Genomic DNA, 17,759 nt, shown 5'->3' with positions numbered 1-17,759 from the left:
GCCGCGAAACCCCAGCCAGGGCACCAGCGCTTCCTTCGCTGCTCCAAAGATGCTGTGCCTTTCCGGCAGCGCCAGCGTGTAGCCCACTTAAGGGGCTCAAGGAGTCCACGGTCTCTGACAAGGGTCTGGGTCCTGGGGACACCCCTTCTTTCCCCCCACCCCCCGACCCATCTGGCAGAAAGACTCCAAATTATCAACGCAGGAGTCACGTGAGAGCCAAATCCTGGCGCCCCCCCAACAAGAGTTAATCCCCCCTCCCCCCTCTGGGTCTGCTTCCCTTTCCCCGGCGCCACCCATGCGCCTCCTCCGCAGGGGGTTCCAGGCTCTGCATCCTTCCAGCAGCTTTTGAAAAACAAAACAAAACGAAAAACAGAGGGGTACTTCTTTGTTCTTTCACCGGGTTTCCTCGGTTTACGGAATTCAATTCCCACCCCCATCTCAGGTCGGCAAATTTCTCCTTCCAGTACTGGGAGCGCGGGCCGCTTCATTCCCGGACACTTTCTATGTTCCTGGTCCTGGGCTAAGCGCTTGTCCTGTATTTTATCTTAGTTAACTCTCATAGCAACCCTCTGGGGTAGGTGCTGTTATCCCTATTTTACAGACGGAAAGAGCTGAGGTACGTGGAGTCACTTGCCCAGCGTTTTACAACTAACAGATGAGCACAGCTGGGTTTTGAGCTCAAGTCAGTTTTGGTCCCGAAGCCCTAAATCCTTATTGCTGTTCTTGGTAGAGCGAGCGTCAGAACAACAGCTAACACTTACTGAGCAATTACTACACGCCAGGCACTGCGCCAAGTATGTCTCCAAATTATTGATACTTTCAGAAGCAAGCCTGACTGTTACCAGTTATGTGATCTCGAGCAAGTTTCTTAAACCTCTTTTTCAGTCAGTTCCCTGCCTGCAAAATGAAGCCGAAAACATGGCTGTTGCGGAGAGTAAATGAATTAATATATGCAAAGCACTTAGAACTCAAAGTGGCACATATTAATCCCTCAAAAATTTCTTTTTTTTAAACCACCACCTCTATTCACAGGTGAGGTCGGTTCAGAGACGTTAAGCCACTAATTAGTCCACATTGCCGGGTGCAGACCCTACGGCGCAGACCTGCTCAGAAGGCCCGCCCGCAGGTGAGTTGCACCTGGCAAGTGGGAGACGTGCTTCTCAGGCTTTGCAGCAAAACGCAGCCGGGAGGTCTGGAATGCTCCTTAGCGAACACACAGCGCTGGGGGCCTCCTAGCTCCGGACCTGGGCGAAGAGGACCCCGGCAGTGAGGGGGGTCCCGCCAGAGCCCCTCAGAAGAACCGCGGGCGACACCTGCGCTCCCGGGGGGCGGCCCCGCGGGCAGGGGGCAATCCGGCGCCGAGAGCCTCCCCGGCTACCCCTCCTCCCGGCGCTCACGCTCACACCCCCGCCCGCGCGGGGGCTGCCCGCCGGGAGCCTGGAGCCCGCCGCCCGCCGCGCTCCCCCGCCCGCCGCGCGCCAGGGCGGAGTTTCCTCCTCTGCTCATTGTTCTCCGCCCAGCACCGCCCCGCCCGGCCCCGCCACCCCTCCCGCGCGGTCCTGGGGGAGGGGAGGGGAGGGGAGGGGGCGGGGGCCGGCGCGGACGGGACCGGAGTCGCAGCAGCCGCCGGCAGGGCCGCAGCCGCGCAGACACCGCCCGCGACGCAGCCACCCGCCGCTCCTCTGCCGCCTGGCTCCGCGCCTCGGCCCGGCTCTGCCGCAGCGGCCGCGAGGAGGGGCCTGCGGAGCGCGACTCGGGAGTCTTGGGTCAGCGCCCGGCCGTCCGAGCCACCGCCAGGCCTCCCTGAGACGCGCCCACGCTCCTGCCGCCCGGCCGCCCGGACCCTCCGCCAAGCCCGCAGCCACCTGCTCCGGGTCTGAGGCCAGGACACGATGCGCTTCGCGCTGGTGCTCTCGGCGTTTCTGCTGCTGCTGCCGCTGTCGCTCTCCCAGCATGGTGAGTGGTGGCTCGGGCTCCGCCGGGACCCGCGTCGTGCCCATGCGCCCCCGGCCGGACCCGCCGCTGGGAAACCCGCCGCTCCTCGTGGCGGGACCGGGAGCAGCCCCTGCGCGCGCCACTAGCTGGGGCCACACGCGGAGCCCTGACCTTGCACCATCCAAGCCCCTTCCCACCCCGAGAACGCCGCGGGTGCTGGGCTCCGAGCGTGGGTCGTCCGGGGCTCCACTGGGGTGGAGTGGCCTTGGATTGTGTTGGGGCAAACAGGGGCGCGCGGGCGCTGATGGGGTTTGCAGTCCTAGAGCGGGGACTTAGGGCACCGCGAGGCTCCACGCTTCCTTTGGACCCCCAGGGTCTGATCGCTCTTTTTCTCAGTGTTTGTCCCCGAAGCAGGTGACAAGCCTCCAGTAACAGCCCTCGTGGCTATGTGTTTCGCGTTCGCAGAGAGGTTTTTCCAAGCACTGTGTGCCGGCTTAGCTCACCCGAGCCTGTGCTGGAGCAGGTGGAGAGGGGGAGGGAGTAGGTCATCCACAATCCCAGACTCACCTGAGTGGGGTCCCTGCCTCCATGTCGCCAAAGGAACAGCTCCCTTCTCAGTGCCTGGCCAGGAAGGTGAGATTCCCTTCCAGCCCCTTTGTAGAAGCAAGAACTTCTCTCATGAAACGGGCTTGGGCTGTGCCTTAGAAACATCTCCCCTATTTCTTATAAAGGTGAAAATCTGGGGGGACAGGTAGCGTCCCAAAGCGCCTAGGAACAGCTGGAGTCTCAGCCCCAGGAGAGAGATGCATTTCTTTCTTGCCCACCTGAGCAGGTGTCTGCAGGGAGAAAGAGTGATGTTTCCACTCTAGGGTCAGGAGGACTGTGGTGACAGCCCAGACAGGGAAGGGACCCTGCTGCTGGTAGCTGCTGCTGTTTGGGACTAAAGTCTTAGGGGAAGGATGGGGTGGGATGGCAGTACAGTCTCTTCTCTGCGTCACAGGGAACTTTGCTGATGGGAAGGGGCTGGTGCTCAGAAAGTGAGTAGGTTTGGGCATCCTCCGGTGGCGGCCCTGTTACTTCACAGCCTGGTCTGAAAGGGATGGGCACAGCCAGTGGGTGAAGGGTGTGCACCCCTGGAGGAGGGGTCGCAGTGTGAGGAACGGTCGGGACAGCTCTGAGGATGGCAGCCACCGCGGATTTGCACAACCTGCAGGGTTGAGAAGATGCTGCGTTGTGGCCGCTCTCCTCAGCCCTGCCCCCTGGAGGGCAGACTTCAGTCTGGGCTCTGAGCACCATCCAGAAGGGAGATGGGCTGTGTCAGGAGGGATGTGCTACAGTTCCCAGCGCTTCTGAGCTTCAAGAGGCTGAGCTTGGAGGAGAGGGTGGAGGTTGTGGGACAGGAGTCCTGCTTTTCTGTCCTAAGAGGAGAGACTCCGGAGCCACCCACCGGAAAAGCTCCAAGTCCATCTCCCTGCTGGCTTCAAGGCTGGGACTGTCTTCCCTGGCATCTGCGTACTGCCCCCAAACCCCGTCTCTTCCAAAATCCCTCCTCAAGACTAGCATGGGGCATGGCGCATGGTAGGAGCTTGGTATGTAGTAAACAAATACAGTAAAGAAAAAAGGAACCATAACCCAGCTTCTGCACCCGCCAGCAAGTCACCTGATCCCAGGTGCCCAGTTTCTAAAATGCTATTACAATATGCGGTGATAAAGGGAAGTGCTTTGAAGAGTGTAAACCGGCAAGGGAGCATTACTGTTATTATTATTTGCATATATTGCGGCCAGAAAAGGCTGAAAGGCGCAGGCTCGGTGTTTAGTGGCTGTGGTAGATTTCACACTCTCCTCTAGGGACTCAGTAAGGACTGCTCCATCTCTGCCCTTCTGTAGGTTGCAGTCATCTGGGATGACGAACCCCCAAACTGCTGAAATCCTGTGATTTAGTTCTAAGCAAGGTTTATAGTGGAGCAAAGGAATTATCCCGGACGGGGCCCTGGGAGCTTACCTTCTCGTATAGGTGGATCACACAGCCTACAGCATCAGCAGCATTCAAACCAGGGCCAACAGCTCATTAGACCCCCTTTCAGTGCTTTTTGGTTTGATATACATTTGATCAAACCATATGGCAAGTCGCACCTCTGAACCTGTTTCCTCATCTGTAAGATAGAAAGGGCAGAGGGACCTCTAGTTTCACTGTTATAACATTTCTGGGCTTTTGCTCGAAAGGACAGGCTGACTGAGTACTCTGTCTTCTATGGGTCTGATCGAGTCATTTGATGGATGAATCCTAGGCAAGGGAAAGGCAGCTAGCTTGAGGTGGTGGAAAACACTCAAACTTTGGATCAGACAGACCTGCATGACTGTAGACCAGACAGTGAACCTCTCTGAGTCTGTAAAAAAATGACAACAAATCTCCACCTTGCAGGTTGCTCTGAAAATGAGAGATAACATATTAATGAGTTTGCCATTGTGCACAACTCGTAGTCAGAGCTCAGAAAATCCTAGCTATTTTGATTAGTAAGCCATATGTGTTGAGCACTTGATCGGTTTAAGGTGCCCCCAGCATCAGGATTCTGCTCATGTTTGTGGGTGTCAGTTAATTGCTAGGTAGGAATAAAAACTGAAGCTTAAGTGCCACACAGTGGGGGAAAGGGAGGCATGTGTGAGAAGGTAAGATTTGGGAAGGGGCGATCTGGGCGAGGTGAGGTGGGGTTATACAGGGATTTTAAAATAAAAGGGTCAGTGTGGAGCAGGAGACCCTTCCTAGGGTGGCCGAGGCGGAATGAATTCCAGGGTGTAGTGAAGACACAGATCATAAGCTGGGGGCATGATGGGGGGTTCTTCAGATGGGGTCAGTGAGCTGCAGGGGGGCTTTGGGGAAGAGGTGAACTTTCAGAGCCCGGAAAGGACATTCCATGGGATGGGGTTAGGGGACCGTGGGTGTTCCTAGTGTGGTGCTGCTTGGGCATGGCTTTGAGGCAGGAGTGAGCGAGACATAGTGGGGCGGTACCAGGAGCAGACAGGTTTAAGCCGGCTGAGAAGAGGAGGAGAGGAGGGGCTGGGAAGGATGAGTGAAGACTCCAGAGACACCAGGTGGCAGCTTGGCCCAGCACTGCAGGGTGTGGCCACCCAGGGAGGGGCAGAGGACCGGAGCTTGGTGAGCCCGGGAGGGTCCTCTGGTGGTCTCCCTGGACCTAGAGATGGCGGGGCGCAGAGGTAGGGGGAGAGGCAGCCCCCGCATCTGCTTTCCCCTCAGGAATCTAGGTTTAAAGGGAGAGGAGGGGCCCCTGCTGAGTGCGGTTTGGATATCTCTGCCCTTTGGAAGCTGAGAGAGGAAGGGGACTCCACCTGGTTTGAATTCCCCTGGGCCGGTGGGGGTGGGGAGCTGGAGAGTTAACTCTATCCGTCCTCAGGTATCTTCTCGGCTGAGAAGCCTTGCCAGGTTTCCTAGATGGAACCCAGTTATGTTCCACAGCCTGTGTGGGTGTCTCCCCGAGTGCTGAGTGGTAGGCCCCTCAGGGCAGGGCCAGCACAGCACTGGGCACTGAGCAGTTGCTCAGATGTTATCTGGACCGCGGTTCTGGGGGGAACTGGCCCTAGCCCCTGGCTTCAGGCTCTCCAGAAGTGGGCCACGAGGCCAGCTCACACCCTGGCAGTGATGCTGGACACTGGGCTCTTTCTGCAGCAGCCAAGAGCCGGTAGGAGCACTGCAGAGGGTCGGGGCTTCTGGGCTTGGGAATCTGGACCAGGCTGACGGCTGCTGTGAGGACAGCTCATCACGTCGCCCTCTGCTCCTAAGGGAAGTGGGAGGAACCCTTCGGACAGCTCTCCGCACTTGTTGGGAGGAGCGTCGGGATTTAGATGACCCTACCCCGGCTTCTTCACACCCCGGGGGCCCTGTGCAGGTCTGCTGAGTGCAAGCTCGAGCTCAAGCCGGAACGGACATCCTCCCACATCACTGGAGAATGGGAGTGACCGCCCTCTGCCCACCCCCTGCCCAGCAGCCCGAGCCTGCCTGGAGGCTTCATCAGACCGAGAGGCCGGGAGCTCCATCCTCAGCTCTGGGCTCACTTCCTATTTGTGCCCATGGGGTAGGATGCAGGGCAGGGAGCTCAGCTGGGTGTGTGTGTGTGTGTCCTGTTTTGTCCCATTCCCAGGAACACCGGTGCAGTTGTGCGGGTCTCTCCTTGTCTTGTGTCCTGTCCACTTTGTGGGACTGTTAGAAGATCAGATCAGGTGGCAGATCTGGGACTGTGACTCTTCGGGCCATACTAGCCTCACGACTGTAGGTATTCTCTGTAAGGCAAGCCTTCGAGAAAATCTATGCAGAAGATCCACTACAAGGAGCCTCTTTATATTTGCGACAGCGTTGACTGTAAGATTCCTTTAAGTAGGCAGCCCGCTGGCTGTTCAAAACAGAATTCAGTTGACAAAGGGTAATTTCCACACCACTTCTAAATTACCCGGAAAATCAGAGAACACAGAATTTTAGAGCTGGGAGTGTTCTGGAAATCATCTAATACGCCCCTTCCCCCCCGTTTTTCAGATGAGGGGATGCAGACCAGGGGGTTCACTTGCTCAGGTTCTCGGGGACTCCCGTTGGCGGCTTCCCGGGGATGTGTGTGCACGTGTCCGCAGCCATAGTACTAGTAACTGGACTCAGCCTCAAGGCTCATTCTTCCCTGGGCATCGAAGAAACTCACTCCAGCCCTGTTAAGAAAGGGTTGCATGGTGGTGACAACTCTGTAGTGTGCCCAGATTCTCTCCGCACCCCTCCACCGTCAGGGTAAATTGAGGCTTGGAGCCACTTTGTTTCTCAAGAGTTAGGCTCCCCGAGTACCATGTCACAGCGCTGGCCCCGTGCGTCGTGACTGTGTGTCTTGTCTGCCATTGCCTGTGAGCCTCTGGTGTCCACAGCATGCAGTCAGATCTGGACAAAGGGCTGGTGCGAACCGCTTGTTGGAGGACCAGTGCAAAGGCAGCATCATCTGCAGGTTCAGGAGCGGCCCCTCCCCACGTGTCCCCACCGCATGCCGTCATATGGCGCTGAGCCCCGCCCTGCACCGCTCCAGCAGAGGCCAGCACAGGTCCCCAGCTTAGCTCGGCATCCCAGCCACCCATCCTCCCACCGGCCCCGCCCCTCTCCCTGAGCGCACCACCACCACCCTCTCTTCCTTTGTAGCCTTATCCCCCTCGGGTCAGCCACCTCCAACTTCCCTAGGGCCAGGGCGCAGGGTGGCACCCCGTCCGCCAATTGTCACGGCCGGAAGGCTGTGGGCCTCAGCCCAGGGGGAAGAGAATGCGGAGGAACGGCTGCGCGGGGCTTGCCATGCAGTTCCGGGTTGGGGTGCAGGGAGCCCTCCCAGAGCCAGGCCCCTGGAGGGGCGTGGGCTGACCCAGGAGCCGTCAGTTGTCTGACCTCTAACCTTTCAGCTCCCTGACCCAGGTCAGCGTGGAAGGGACAGTGGGAAGGTAAGGAAATAGGGACACTTTTTAATTCTTCAGCTAAGGGTAAGCTAGGTGTGAGCTGAAGCCACGCCCCCTTCGTAGCAGAAATTCGCGAGCTCTGCCCGAGGGGTCCCTCTGCCCCCATCTGGTCAGATTCCTGTGCTAACCTGCTCTGAACATGCTGATTGGGGCCGGTGTCTCCAGCCAGGGTAGCACGAGGTTACCTGTGGACAGCCTTTATCTCACAGACCATTCCAGAGAGGGGGAAACGGAGGCCTGGGCGCCAAGGGCCACGGTAAAGAGCAGCTCTTCTCCCAGATGTCCACATGCCTCACCCCTCATTTCCTGCGGCTCTCTGCTGGAATGCCACCTTCTCAGAGAGGCTTTCTGGGCCTCCACACCCTGGACCCGTCTCCCCCAATCAGTTTCTCCGTAGCGTGTATCCCCTGATGGGCACTCATTTCTTTGTCTCGCTCCCGAGTGGACTGTAAGCTTCATGAGGGCAGGGACTTCTGTTGGTCAGCACTGTAGCCGCAGCACGTAGAACAGTACCTGGCACGCAGTGGAGGGTCCATAAATATTTGCTGAATGTGTGAATGAGCGCGTAGGTGGCAGAGCAAGCTGGTTTGGAATCCGAAGCCTTGCCTGCCTGTTCTGGGCTCTTCACCTGCAAGCCTCCAAATCTGATTCCGGAAGAGAGGCAAGTGGCAGGGGGGCTGGCCCCGTGCGTGGAGGAGTGGACACAGAGGCATGAGGGGAGCTGCCTTGTGGTCCAAGGTGGCTACTCAGGCTCCAGCTGTCAGGACAAAAAGAACAAGAAGGCTGCAGCTCCTCTTCTGAGGTTACCTGCCAGAAACCACACACACCCTGTCCAGTTACGTTTTGTTGAGTGGAACTTAGTCCTGTGGCCACACATAGCTGCAAGAGAAGCAGGGAAGAGTACTTCCTTAGGGAAGAGTGATCTTTATTTCAGGCACTCATATGCTTAACCAAAAAAGAGTGGTTAGGTTGTGAAGAAGTGAAGGATGGATATTGGAATAGGTCCCTGGCACATGCTGCCGTAGTCCTGGTCCCTGGTTTTCTCTGTCCTCAGTTCTCACCTTGCCAGTAAGATCGACTTTGCATCTGCATGAGTGAAACAAGGAGTTGTCCCCCGTGGCCTGAGGCTCTGCCACCTTCTGGCTCAGCCAGGTCCAGCTTGGCCCTTGTTTTTTGTGGCTCCAGCCTTTTGGCGCTGATGGAGCGGCTCCTTGTGATGCTCAGGGAAACTGGGGTCCCTCCCTTTCTGGTCCCTCGGCCGTGAGCTGCACCAGTGAGCCAGGTGCCCAGGAGACCTCCCATGAGCAGGGCCTCAGCCAGGGCAGGCATAGGGGAACCTGCTGTCCCCCACTTGTTTCTGGGAAAGAAGAGTTTCTTCGCCCCATCCTCCTCAGCACCTCAGCAGGGCAAGTACAGGGCAGAGGGAGATGCTGTTCTTAGGAGTTTGGTCCATGGACACTTGTGAGAGCAGCAGCTGGAGGCCAGTGGCTTTTAAACCCAGTGGAGATGTTCTGTGAGCTGTCTTAGGGGCCACCGAGAGCTTGGGGTGGTTGCACACCTGGAGGGGAAAACTAAGAGTAGGCCAATTTGCGGGGTGGGGGGGCAATTCACATCCCCTGCACTTTGTGCCGCTCTGCTTTTACCTGTTCTGTATGGCAGGTAGGTCTCCACAAAAGAATTCCTTTGAGAGAAAAGTTCTGTCAAAGAGGAGAGAAGAGGGGCTTCCCTGGTGGCGCAGTGGTTGAGAGTCCGCCTGCCAATGCAGGGGACACGGGTTGGTGCCCCGGTCCGGGAGGATCCCACATGCCGCGGAGCGGCTGGGTCCGTGAGCCATGGCCGCTGAGCCTGCACATCGGAGAGGCCACAGCAGTGAGAGGCCCGCGTACCGCAAAAAAAAAATTAACTATAGTTGATTTACAATATTGTGTTAGTTTCAGGTGTACAGCTTCCGAGTTTTTTCCATTATAGGTTATTATAGAATACTGAATATAGTATATTCCCTGTGCTGTATATAGTAAATCCTTGTTGTTTATCTATTTTATATATAGTAGTGTGTACCTGTTAATCCCAAACTCCTAATTTATCCTTTCCTCTCTGCCTCCTTCCCCTTTGGTAACCATAAGTTTGTTTTCTATGTCTTTGAGGCTGTTTTGTAAATAAGTTGATTTGTATTATTTTTTTAGATTCTACATATAAGTGGTGTCATATAGTGTTTGTCTTTCTCTTTATGACTTACTTTGCCTAGTATGATAATCTCTGGGTCCATCCATGTTGCTGCAAATGGCATTATTTCATTCTTTTTTGTGGCTGAGTAGTATTCCATTGTGTGTATGTGTTTATATATATATATATGCACATACAGTGTGTGTGTGTATACACACACGCACATACACACACACATACACACACATACCACATTTCCTTTATCCATTCGCCTGCTGATGGAAATTTAGGTTGCTTCCATGTCTTGGCTTTTGTGAATAGTCCACAGCTCTTTTCTACCTGGATAAGTGCTCCTCTGGCCGCCGCTGCTACACTGGCCACCCCTGCCGCACTACCCCTGTCCAGCATGTGGGTCTGAGTCTCCCCCTCTAAATAGCTTCCTTTCTCCTCATCCAGCCTCACCCTGACTCTGCAGCAGATTCCCAGTGACACCATCCAAGCCAGGCAGCGAAGCATGCTGCTGGTCTTTGCACAGCCACCTCTACATTTTCTTTCTCCGAGAAGGAAGGAGGGGAGAGGAGGCACATGAGGTTACAATCCAGCGTCTAATGTAAACCAGGGAACTGAATATTTCCTCACGAAGTGAGATGTCGGAGGAAGATAGGAACTCCTCACAGAGCTGCCTTTGGTTTTCTGCACAATAAACGCCAGTGGGGCATTGCCCTGTGCCTCAGTTTACCCAAATGGTAAATCTGGGCTAGCACCATATGGGTTTTTTTTCTTTTACAACTCAGTGAAATGAGCTGTGTCCCAAACAGTCCAAAGAGAACACGAGTAGTTCTCAAGATATTAATAGCTTTGCTCTCACTAAATGTATGATAAATGAATAAAAAATTGTTTTATGAATAAAAGGGAACTGTGATCCAAAAAGTTTGGGAAATGCTACCTACTTTTTTCCCCTTCTTGGAAAGTCAACACATGTTAGGATTTTCAGTGGTCCGAGATGGCCCTCATTACCTTTGTCCACCCCTGCGTTCCCCAGATGTACTTTAACTGTGGAACCTCTTCCTTTTCTCTTTTTGATGGAAGTATCTGTTGGGGAGCTGCTGATGTAAACATAATGACCCACTGTCCCAGTCTGCCCAGGACTGAGAGGTATTCAGGGATGTGTGACTTTCAGAACTAAAACCCAGACAGTCCTATGGAAGGACCTGGACCAGGATGAAAAAACAACCGGATGCATCTGCAGCGTTGCTAAGTGAGATCTTCTTGACGTGGTGATGTAGCCGTAGCAGGCCCTCCTTCCTTAGGGGCTTTATAGGAAACTGCCTGGAAGGTTGTGGCCACTAGGAAAGCTGCTTGTACCTGAGTGTGGGCAGGAATGAGTGACATTCAAGGCTAGTGGCCCCTCTTGGGTGCTTAACAATAAAAGGGCTTCTCCGATGGAAGTTGGAGCCATCATGAGGAGAACTGCGGCTATGTGTGTGTTTCTGACCGTTGACCTTTCGGCTCCGATGGGAGCAAACATGGTTTGCCGGTTGCTTCTGGCTTCTTTCCTGTTGTGCCTCTGCCCCTGCTGCTTTGAGCCCCTGATCCTGACGGCATTGCATGTCTGTTTTAAATTCAGTCTGAGTCTGTCATCCTGCCCCAGGCCTTAGAGAAGGGGATTCCAGAGCCAGCACCCCGCAATGGCTCACCAGATGCTGTGGTGTTTGGGGCTTTCTCCTTAGCGCTAGATAGGCAGGGTGCGCTGAGATACATGGATCTCATCCACCCTCAGGCTGTCATTTTCCTGGGATTCAGGGAGCCAAATGGCGAAAGGGGTGCATCTTGTTTGCTGAGTCACCAGCTTGCCTGTGCTTCCCAAGCTGCCACTGCTAGGTAAGGCACCTACCTTCTCCCAGGCAGGTCCATGAGCCGGGGTCCCCTTGCTTAGGCAGACGTAGTCCTGCACCCCAGCTCTAGGGGACACTGGCTGCCAGCTGCCCTGTGCTCTCAGCCCACTCCCCAATATGCTGCTTTACCAGAAGACCCCCAGAACACCACACAAGGTTGCTTCCCGCCCTCAGGTCATCCTGGTGTCAACTTCTCTGTGGCTACAGTGGGCCAGGGCACTAGAGAGCTTGTGCCACGGACAGCTGGCTCTGGGGAGAGGCAAGTGGGAGCTGGTCCGCAGGCTCTTGTTCCCCCCTTGGCATCCTGGCAGGTTGCAAGTAGGTGGAGAAACACTTTGGCTTTGCTCCCGAGCCTGGGGGGAATCTGGAAGTCCGATCCTGACCACACAGGTTTGCATCTCTGAATTCCCTGGGCACTTCTGGGCAATTGTTTCTACACACCAGCTGTAACTGGCCCTGGGGTCTCCTGATAATTAAGCTTTGGGTCTGTGTGTGTGTGTATATGTGTATGGGGTGGGGGGCGGCAGGCGTGGAGCACATGCCCAGGAGGCTCGGTCTGAGTTCGGTGTTGAATGAAGAGCAGGGAGAAAAGGAAAACAGGTTTGCAAGGGAAGATGCTCCATGCACTCGGGGCCAGCCATCCTCCCCGTGGGCCTCAGTTTTCTCATCTATGAGTGAGGGGCTGCTACTTAGTATTTCTCAGTGGTCTGAAAGGCCTAACTTGCCTGATGATCTCGGCCCCAGAACTGCTGGCCTAATGGGAATGGATTCAAGTTTGTGGATCCATCCAGGAGGGCCTAGGGGAGTGGGGAGACTGGGGGGAGCCTAGACTTGACAGCGTGATGCTTTGAGCCAGCAGGGATGGATGGGGGTGGGGGAAGCTGTTCTCATCCCAGCTGGCTGCTGTGGACAGCCAGTGACACCTTGAATTCCTGGAAAATGTGAGCCCCTCTCTGCTCTTCATCTCACCGCAGGTCAGATGCCTCCCCCTCCCTATCTAAAGGCAAGGAGGGGAAGCAGGAGCTGCGGCCAGGAGCATGTGGGCACACCACCCCCCCGCCACCCCAGGATAGAGAGCCGCACTGGCAGTTGGACCACAGAGTCCTAGATACCAAAGGAGGTGTGACCTGGTGCCCGGGACTCTGACCATCTGTTTGCCCATCTCTCCCTTGTTGGAGGGGATCCGCGATGTCTAGGGTCCTTCTGGTTCTGACATTATGACCCAGGGATGCAGAGGAAAGTGATGTCTGCGTGGCTTCTAGAACAGGGGACATACCCAGACTAGTCATGGAGGGCTGTGTACTGAGCCACGTCCGGTTCTGGCTGCTCAGTAGCTCTCTGCCTGTCTCTGACCCCTGCTTCCCTAGCCTAAGGGGTGGGCATCAGCTCCTCTTCTGGCTGCATCTTTAGGCATGATGCTACCACTATAAAAGCAAAGACCAGTCTGTAAGGGACCAGCATCTTTGAAATCCTGTGGCCCTGGGTGTGCCACGTCCAGAGCACTGCACCCACTTTGCAGATGGGAAATCCAAGGCAGGAGGATCGTGGTGGTTTACGCAGAGTCTAGTCTTCCACTTGAGCACTTCCGCCTTAGTGCTCGGAGCATAGAGGTGGCCAGATACACTTGGACCAGATATCTGGGCTTCTGCACCCACTTGGAGGGTAGTGAGATGCAGTGAAGAGAGTGGGGAAAGGTAGGGACAGGAGCATGTGAGGCCGAGGACAAGAGGTGGTGCCTCCCCTTCTCCAACCAGGAGAAGGAGCCCTCGGTCTGACTTCAGAATCCATCTTGTGTGATCCAAGCAACACTGACAACCTGTCCTGACCTGCAGAACCTCAGAGGGAAACATTTCATTTTGCTTCTAGTTTCTTCTGAAGAGGTGTGAAATCACTGTGTGTGTGCGTGTGTGTGTTTTCACACCTTCTGTTGCCCACTTCAGGTGACACGGAGCCTCCTCGACTACTTTTAGGGGTTGACTTTTCAGCCATTGGACACCTGGCTCTGGCCGGGCCTGGCCCTGGGATTCCTGATTCACTTCCCTAGGCGGAGCCCGTAGGAAACTGAGCTTCCTCCACTGGCTCTGAGGTACCAAACATGAGGACCACTTAGCTTTGTTTAAAAGGAACATGGCTTTTAACTTTCCCTGCAGGCCTTGGTGGGGGGACAAGGGAGCCAGCCCTCAATTGTTTGGCCTGACGAGACCCCCAGTCCCCACCGGCAAGCAGAGCTCCCCTGTCCTCAAACACCAGAGAAATCCAGATTCCCTGCTCTGCAGGGAGCCGACTGACAGCCTCAGTTCCCACCCGTCCCCTCCCTGAGCGCACACACATTTAGTCTCCTAAGGTGGATTATTCTGCAGCAAAAGGAGGATGCAGGTGTTATTCCTGGAAGGGGAGGCTTCTCTCCAGGACAGAAAAAAAAATGTTTGGAAATTTGGAAAGCTGAGCTTGGGGCCTTAACCTTCAGCTTCCAGCAGGCGGAAACCGGTCATTGCCTGGGAAAATCGCAGGCCGCGTTTCACAGAGCTTTCGCCTGGCGGCCACCATCTCACCGTCTGTGCGGGACTTCCCTCTGGCTCCTGGCCCTTGTTTGTTTTCAGCCGGGATTGGCGACTGGTCCCTGGCGGAGGTTTCCAGGGGCAGCCGAGAAACCCGTACACATCTGGCGATTTTCACGGCTTCGGGAGGGGGCGGGTGGTGTGGGAGTGACAACGTGCCCCTGCAGAAAAATATTTACCGAGGCTGTTTTTGAACTGGCTGCTAAGGGAAGAGCGGGAGGCCAGACGTGCTCCCGCGTTGGCTGCAGCTGTGCGTGCTTCCCGGGACTTCCCAGAAGCAGGTGTGCCTGGGGGAGGGATGCGGCTGCCAGGAGTTGTGCCTGCAGGTGGTTGGTTGGTGCTGGGAGTGGGGCAGCCCCCTCCACCGACAGCCCGCTCCAACTAAAGTCCTGCCCCCCAGTCTGTGCCTGTGTCTCCCCAGCCCAGCGTCATGAGGGCACCTCCCCCGCCAGAGGGTGTGGGAGACCCAAATGCGATCCTGGGTAAAGCTGGCAGCTCAGTGTCTGACCGACAGGACAGTCCTCAGTAGTGCTACTTATAAGCTTAACAGTAACGAGGATAAACTGTTTCTGATCGGTGGTTGGTAGAAAACTGCACCGTGAGAAGAGAGAGGAAACACCCACCTGTGCCCTTGGCCTCAGACCTGACACAGGCGCAGCGGGACACGCAGCGCCTGCCCTCGTTTCCGGAGCCCTTGGCCCAGACAGTGGCGTCTCCAGCTCACAGCAGGGTGTTGGCAAGGTTGTCAGCCCACCTTCCCATGGAACAGACCTGCCCCTCTGAAGTTTTGGAGTATTTCGACATTTTCCCCCAACACTTACACATTTTTTTAAATGTTCATTTTGTTCTAAGGTAGATATTTCTCTTTCCCCTGACTCACAGGGAGACCGAGGCCCCAGGAGGCCCCAGGCTCATGCAGGACCCAGGTCTCCCACCCCCAAAGCTCGTTCTTCCTGTGGAGGCGGCCTATACATCACACAGGTGGTCCTTGAAACAGATCTTAACGATGAGCCGAAGGCTCTCTGCCTCCTTCCCAGGGTGCTGTCCTGTCGCCCTGACCTTTGTGTGAGAGTCCTTCCTGGCGGGTTCCTGGCGGGTGAGGTGAGCGGAGTCAGCCGGGCATCACCCCGCCCACCCGTAGGCCAGGGGCTTGGCCACTGCTGGGCTCACTGCCGGCTCAGACAGATCCGGATTCACATGGTCAGCAGCAGGCGGAAGGATTAGGAGGCCCGGGGAGGGTGTTGTTTCAGGGTGGGTTAGTCCGTCTTTCCAGGACGGGGAGCGCGACACACCCGTCCCCAACCTCAGGTCAGCATGTGCACGCGCCTCTCATTAGGCACAGCGGCGACAGGTGGCTCAGAGGCAGGAGGCTGGTCCAGGACGGGCACGTCCTTGTGGGTCGGGGGAGGAACCGGGGGCCGCAGGGGGCTCGGGTAGAGGCAGGGCCGAGATCCCGGGTGGCTCAGTTGATGAATTCCAAGCTCTCCTCTTACCTCTCTGCCTTCAGCAACAGAATTATGATAATGAGTCATCCAAAGAATGCATTTAGAAGCTTCCTGTTTCAGGGTGGGGCGGGTTCTGCCCTCTGACCCCACCTGGAGAGCTGGTGGGGGGCAGTGTTCAGCCGACTCGGGCCCGCGACTGTCACTAGGAGGGATTGCAGAGCTCCTTGGAGCCCCCTGTGAAGGCCCCCCGCCCCTGCCGGCCCGGGGGAGGGGGTGGGGCAGGGCTGGCGAGCGCGGCCCCTCCCCCTCTTCCAGGTCTGTCTTCTTTGGAGAAATGTCTATTTAGGTCTTCTGGCCAGTACTTTTTTTAAATTTTAATTTTATTTATTTATTGTTTCTGGTTGTGTCGGGTCTTCGTTGCTGCACGCGGGTTTTCTCTAGTTGCGGGAGCGGGGGCTACTCTTCGTTGCGGTGCGAGGGCTTCTCATTGCGGTGGCTTCTCTTGTGGAGCACGGGCTCTAGGCGCGCGGGCTCAGTAGTTGTAGCACGTGGGCGCAGTTGTTGTGGCGCACAGGCACAGTAGTTGTGGCGCAGGGGCTTAGTTACTCCGCGGCATGTGGGATCTTCCTGGACCAGGGCTTGAACCCGTGTCCCCTGCACTGCTGGGTGGATTCTTAACCACTGCACCACCAGGGAAGCCCTGGTCGGTACATTTCAATACCGAGAGTTTCCCCACCTTCTTCACCCAGAGTCAGACACTTAATCAGATTCTTTCATCTTCACCCACACCCCTCAGGGTGGGATGGGGAAGGACGCAGAGAGGTAGCTTCTTTCACTGCGGAGGAAGCCCAGACTGAGAGGGAGGTACCCAGCATCCCCTCCCGGGTCCCCGCCCACCCCATGTGGTCCCTACCACCACGCCCTGGTTGCGGAGCCCAGAGGGCCTTAAGCAGTTCTCACTGAAGGGAAGCTCAGGCTGCCCAGGCTTTCCCTGCTGACAGAGGTCTGGGGTCACTGGGCTGCCCCCAGGAGAGCCCCTCCCTCCTTCCCTCCTTCCCTCCCTCCCTCCCTCCTCTCCCCGTCTCTGCTCCATGTCTTTCCCCCAGGCTTCTCCGAGTTGGTGAGGAAACACTTTTGGAGCCAGGCTCCACCCAGGCCTCCGGTTCCTCTTCCTTCCCCAGGAAGATTCTGGCTTACCCCCTTGTCTGGGAATTCGCTTGGCCACAGTCACCCTGGTGCTGATCTCCCCCACCCTCCCCTGTGCTGCCATGCCTCACTGGGGAACCTGGGAAGAGCCTCATGTGCTCCCTCCCCTGCATCAAGGCCTGTACAGATGTGAGCATCCCAGAGGAAGAGGTGAGTTTCCGCATGGCTCTGTGATGGGGAAGATGCGGCGGGGACCCGACTCGGGGCTGGCATGGAGAAACCCTTCCCCTCTCCCTTGGAAAATAATCGTGGGTAACGTTACCTGAGCACTTTCTTTTTTTTTTTTTTTTTTTTTTTTTTGTGGTACGCGGGCCTCTCACTGTTGTGGCCTCTCCCGTTGCGGAGCACAGGCTCCGGATGCGCAGGCTCAGCAGCCATGGCTCACGGGCCCAGCCGCTCCGCGGCATATGGGATCCTCCCAGACCGGGGCACGAACCCGTATCCCCTGCATCGGCAGGCGGACTCTCAACCACTGCGCCACCAGGGAGGCCCACCTGAGCACTTTCTATGTGCGCTCACTGCTCTGAGTGCTTAAAGGTGTGCCTTAGTTACTGTTATTACCCGCCTCTTCACTTTATTTATTTATTTTTTTTGCGGTACGCGGGCCTCTCACTGTTGTGGCCTCTCCCGTTGCGGAGCACAGGCTCCGGACGCGCAGGCTCAGCGGCCATGGCTCACGGGCCCAGCCGCTCCGCGGCATGTGGTATCTTCCCGGACCGGGAACACGAACCCGTGTCCCCTGCATCGGCAGGCGGACTCTCAACCACTGCGCCACCAGGGAAGCCCCCGCCTCCTCACTTTTGACGGAAGCAGAAACTGAGGCATAGAGTGAAGATCCTTGCCTGGCACGTGACCAGCGCGTGGTGGGACGGGGCTTGAACCCAGGTGGTTGGGCTCCCGAGTGCGAGCTCTTAACCCCTACCCTGTCCTGCTTTCGTGGAGAGGGACGGGGGTGGGGCGGGAGAAGGGGTCACACGTGGGACTGGGCAGGGATGTGTGCACATCAGATCCGCGTACCTCGGGCTCTGGGCTACTCCAGGTGTAGGGGACAGGAAAGAAGGAAGAATTGCCGG

At 56.5% G+C, this 17,759-nt stretch overlaps 1 protein-coding gene across 1 annotated transcript in view; it reads left to right on the top strand.

The window, feature by feature from the left end:
* Positions 1 to 1,892: 1,892 nt before the first annotated feature.
* The window catches only part of PODXL (podocalyxin like), a gene marked incomplete at both ends in the record, with an annotated part of 37,355 nt that continues 21,488 nt past the window's right edge, over positions 1,893 to 17,759 (top strand). Inside the window, one exon of the mRNA XM_079711154.1 lies at positions 1,893 to 1,956. Coding sequence (XP_079567280.1) covers positions 1,893 to 1,956 — 64 coding nt within the window. The remainder of the gene's footprint in view (positions 1,957 to 17,759) is intronic.

Source organism: Hyperoodon ampullatus (genome assembly GCF_949752795.1).
Source record: "Hyperoodon ampullatus genome assembly, chromosome: 9".
NCBI classification, from domain to species: domain Eukaryota; kingdom Metazoa; phylum Chordata; class Mammalia; order Artiodactyla; family Ziphiidae; genus Hyperoodon; species Hyperoodon ampullatus.
This window is presented reverse-complemented; position numbering and strand designations above follow the sequence as displayed.